At 48.8% G+C, this 5,260-nt stretch overlaps 1 protein-coding gene across 1 annotated transcript; it reads left to right on the top strand.

The window, feature by feature from the left end:
- Positions 1 to 2,857: 2,857 nt before the first annotated feature.
- On the top strand, positions 2,858 to 5,100 carry LOC118756574 (the record flags this gene model as incomplete). The annotated part of the gene is made up of 2 exons (XM_036491329.1): positions 2,858 to 3,173; positions 4,079 to 5,100. Coding segments are annotated over exons 1-2 (1,338 nt in total), but the record flags the coding sequence as incomplete, so codon positions are not given.
- Positions 5,101 to 5,260: the final 160 nt, after the last annotated feature.

Below are 5,260 nucleotides of genomic sequence, written 5' to 3'. Positions count from 1 at the left end.
GACATAACGGCATCGGCCGGTATCGGCATATACATAAGTAGATCGAGAAAAATCCAGAAGCGCAATTCTTGAGACTTCCAGCAACGGTTCTTTCATACAAGCCGTCAAATTCAGACACTCGCGGCATACGTATACATTCACTTGGGCAAACAAGCGATCGCAAATTTCAGCGTTTTAGCAGCGTAGTCACAAGGCATGTGCGTATGCAAAGTTTGCGGGAAACAGTCAAATAAAGACGGCACAGAGAACTGGGTACAGTGCGACAAGTGTGAACTCTGGTACCACTTTGAGTGCGTAGGTGTAGACGAGAGCGTACAACATCAAAATTGGAACTGCTCCCTTTGTACCGAAGGTGGCGATAGTGCAAACGTTCTTTGCACTCCCGAAGATCCAATGTCACAAACACCTACAGCCACGACCACCGCGCCTCACGAAGTACCACGTGGTCCACTCCCACCACCCGAAGCAGATGTGATCAGCGATGACCATCGAAGCGTTCCTATGGGGTTGAAACTGGATGAACGTGCTCCAACACAAGTCGCATTTAACTCGTCACCAGCCAACGACGAAACAAACCGTCAACATCGACTCGCGTTGGCAATGTTAGAGGAGAAAAGAGCCGCGGAGGAGCGCTACATCGAACAGAAGTACGGACTACTTGCCAATATGAACTCGGCAGGCATGTCAAGCTTACAGATCGGAACAAGCAGCGGTCCAACAAGTTCTCAAATAGCTGCGCGACAATCTATTGCAAAAGACTTGCCACCGTTCAGCGGCGACCCCGAGGAGTGGCCTATGTTCGTTAGCACCTTCGACCATAGCACTTCAGCCGCAGGCTTTTCCAACGTTGAAAATATGCTGCGATTGCAGAGGTGCCTGAGGGGCAAGGCTCGCGAACTAGTCAAAGATAAGCTGCTCTTACCAGATATGGTTCCCGACGTCATCGACGTACTAAAAACGTTCTTCGGTAGGCCGGAGTACATCTTAGAGAGAACAATTGAGAGGGTAAGGAAGTTGCTACCGCCTAAAGACAAACTAGAATCTCTCATAGAATTCTCGTTGGCCGTACGCAATATCTGCGCCACAATGGAGACATGTAAGCTGGAGGCGCATTTCAACAATCCAATGCTGGTAAAAGAGCTAGTAGACAAATTGCCCAATCAGCATAAATTGAGCTGGGCGATGCATCCGCGGCGAGGCACTTCACCAACCATTAAAGAATTCAGCGACTGGCTCTATCGAATGGCGGAGGCGGCCTCTACGGTAGTATCACCCTCGTTCTACAAAACCAGCTCAGTCAACACGCATAGCCAAGGTGGGTGCACTCCTCCAAAGAAACAGGACATTCCGCAAAGGGATAACCGTTCCCAAGGACCAACTTGTGAATCGTTGGACACGCAACCCAAGCGTTCGACAATGAAGTGCATCGCGTGCGGTGAAGTTGAACATTGCGCTGCACAGTGTGGGAAATTCCATAGCTTCTCCGAACAGCAGAGGTGGGAAACAGTAAAAAAAGGTGGAGCGTGTTATCGATGCCTTAAACCCCATCGCAAAGGGTGCTTCTCAAAAAAGAGTTGCGGCATAAATGGCTGCTCTCGAAAGCATCATCCATTACTCCACAGCGAAGGTACCGAAACTCCCGTCGACGCGGAAAAGGACCAAGCCCACGTGAGCACGCACCGAAGTAACAACTCCAGTAGCCAATATTTCCGCATCATGCCCGTGAACCTTCATACAGCCAGCAAAACCATTAAGATTTACGCGTTTCTTGACGAAGGTTCTTCCGTGTCTCTCATTGACGAAGCGGCGTTCGAAAAACTCGATATCAAAGGAGTACCAACACCTATATGTTTGCAATGGACCAGCGAAACTACACGCAACGAAAGTGCATCCGTAAGGGCATCAATACAGATCTCGGCTCCAAATACCGGCAAATTGTATTGGCTCAACAACGTACATACTATAAAAAATATCGCTCTACCTAAGCAAACGATTAACGTAAGTGAACTTCGTAGTAAATATCCGTATTTAAAAGGCATACCACTCCAGTCATATTACGACGTTCGGCCAACTCTACTTATTGGGGCCGACAACTGGAAGATTGCTGTTCCACGCAGAATTCGTGAAGGCAGAAGGGACGAACCCATCGCTTCTAAATGTTTACTTGGATGGAGCGTACAAGGTACATCGACCGCATCGAGTTACGTGACTATGCACCACTGCGACTGTAGATGGAACAGAAGACAGCTTTAGCCTAGATCCCGTAAAAATTCACAACGTACAGTCGGCCGACGACCAGCAAGCGAAGGAAATTCTCGACCGGACATGTATCAAGGTGAATGGCCGATTTGAAGTCGGCCTTTTATGGCGCAACAGTAATGACACGCTACCAGAAAGTTACACCAACGCGCTCAGTCGCCTTAACTGTCTGAAAGCTAAAATCAAGCGAGAGCCAGATTTGTACGACAAAATTTCTGTGCAAATTCGTAACCTATTGCAAAAGGGTTATGCGGTCGAGCTATCGGAAACGGAGATTACCAACCAGAACAAGCAAACTTGATACTTGCCAATTTTCATAGCACTAAATCCCAATAAGCCAAATAAAATAAGGCTCGTTTGGGACGCAGCTGCGAAATCTAACGGGGTCTGTCTAAACGACTTTCTGCTTACCGGACCAGATCTCTTGAATCCACTTATCGAGATCCTGCTCGCGTTCCGGGTTGGCCAGGTGGCGGTCTGCGGGGACATCGCGGAAATGTTCCACAGAATCAACATCCGCGCGGAGGACAGACATGCCCAACGATTCCTATGGTATGACAAAGCCAGAAACAACGTAAACGTGTACGTAATGCACGCAATGACCTTTGGCATAAGTTGTGCGCCATGCATTGCTCACTACATACGTGACAAGAATGCAGAATCATACCGCCAGCAGTATCCTCAAGCATACGAGGCCATCCGAAAGGCTCACTATGTCGACGACTACATCGACAGTACGGACAGCGAGCAGGAGGCTCTCGACGTGGCAACTCTGGTTCGCAAGGTTTATCAAGCTGGTGGATTCGAAATCCGAAATTGGACCTCGAACTCCACTGAAGTCCTTATGCAGTTACTCGATGCCGACTTCGCAGCGCAAGCGCCAGTCCAATTTGGTGGCACAGAAAAGGTGTTAGGTATGTATTGGGTGCCACAAACTGACGTTTTGAAATATGTTCTCAGGGTCGCCCGGCTGCGACGTGACGTACTGATGGATGGCCTAATCCCCACCAAAAGAGAGGTCCTACAGGTCCTCATGTCAATTTTCGACCCCCCTGGGGATACTGTCGTGTCACACAATCGGCTTAAAAATACTCCTCCAACATGTGTGGCGAGCCAACATAGGATGGGATGAAGAGCTGCCTGAGTCACTACACCACCCCTGGCGTCAGTGGAAGCAACTTCTGCCAGATGTAGAGGCAATCGAGATTCCTAGATGCTATTCCCCGAATCTGACTAAATCGACTCGGGTAGATCTCCACACGTTCGTCGACGCGAGCGAATATGCATACGCCGCGGCCTCTTATGTGCGGGTACATCGAGACGACATAGTCGACGTGACACTGGTGGCTGCAAAAAGTAAGGTCGCACCGCTGAAGCCGATGTCCATTCCACGTATGGAACTCCAAGCCGCAGTAATGGGTGTACGTTTGGCTCAAAAGATCATCAACCTACGTGGTCTGAAAATCGGAAGCGCCACATACTGGTCCGATTCCAAAACGGTGTTACAGTGGCTAAAGATGGACCCCCGTAACTTCCAACAGTTCGTTATGCATCACGTCGGAGAGGTCCTGGAGAGCTCCAACAATACAATGGCGATGGGTTCCAACAAAGTGGAACGTGGCAGATGGGGCGACGAAGGTCAATAGTACGGTGGGAACTAAGCAGTGGCTGCAGGGGCCAGAGTTCCTGAAATTGTACGAGAGCTAGTGGCCGCAACAACCACAGCATTTCGAAGAAACAGATATGACGGAGCTGAGAAAACACTTACACGTAACTCGAAAAAATTATGCCATAAAATTTAACGTGGAATATTTCTCAGAGTGGCGTCGCCTATACAGAGCAGTAGCAACATTCCTCTTGTACTTCGATCGATTGAACGCTAAACGACTCAACCGGACCAAACCGAACAATATTACTCCGGAACTGATCAAAAAGGCGATCAACCTACTCTTCAAGCAAGCGCAAGCTGAAGCATATTCCGCAGAAATTAGTTTACTACGTGCAAAGCTATCGCTAAGCAAACAAAGCAGATTGGCTGGATTAAATGTTTACCTCGATGAAAACGGGATCATGAGGACTCAAGGTAGAGCCGACTCCATCAACTGCAGGAAAGACGCTATCGTTATGCCAAGGGAAAGCTACATTTCGTTCCTAATAGTAAAGGCATATCACGTCGAAAATCACCATATGGCTCATGAGACGACCATAAACAACGTAATGGCCTCTTATTACGTGCCACGTTTGCGCGTTTTATACAAGTCTGTGCGTAAATCCTGCCAAAAATGTAAGATAAATAACGTCGTGCCTGAACCTCCACAAATGGCGCCAATACCCGCAGCGAGATTGGCCAGCTTCGCAAGACCATTTACGTATACAGGCGTTGACTACTTCGGACCCATACTGGTAAATGTCGGCCGGCATAAGGAGAAGAGATGGGGTGTGCTTTTTACTTGCCTGACACTCCGAGCAGTACACTTCGAAATAGCTTACAGTTTGGATACTAGCTCCTGCATCATGTGCTTACGCAATTTTATGGCACGCCGTGGTACGCCGATGGAAATATACTCGGACAACGGCACGAATTTTAGGGCCACCGAAAAAGCTGTACGAGAGGAGCTGATGAAGATCGATTTTGACAAGCTAACCATAAAATACGACCGCATTAAATGGCGCTTCAACCCACCCGGCGCACCCCATATGGGAGGCGCCTGGGAACGACTCGTCCGAACCACGAAAACAATTTTGAAAGGCATCTGCCCGATGTATTCTTTCAACGACGAAAGTCTTCGTAGCGCGCTGATGGAAGCAGAGTATATTATCAACTCGCGCCCGCTGACCTTTGTAAGTCTCGAGTCATCGGACGACATCGCCCTCACTCCAAATCATTTGTTGCTGGGCTCGACAGATGGCTACAAACCTGTTTGCAGAGACGAGCTGGATCTAAGGCAACGCTGGCACCAAACACAACTCTTCGGTGATCGATTCTGGCACCGCTGGGTAA

This window comes from Rhagoletis pomonella, unplaced genomic scaffold, assembly GCF_013731165.1.
Source record: "Rhagoletis pomonella isolate Grant_MI unplaced genomic scaffold, Rhpom_1.0 Rhpom_scaffold_10908, whole genome shotgun sequence".
Lineage (NCBI taxonomy): Eukaryota > Metazoa > Arthropoda > Insecta > Diptera > Tephritidae > Rhagoletis > Rhagoletis pomonella.
This window is presented reverse-complemented; position numbering and strand designations above follow the sequence as displayed.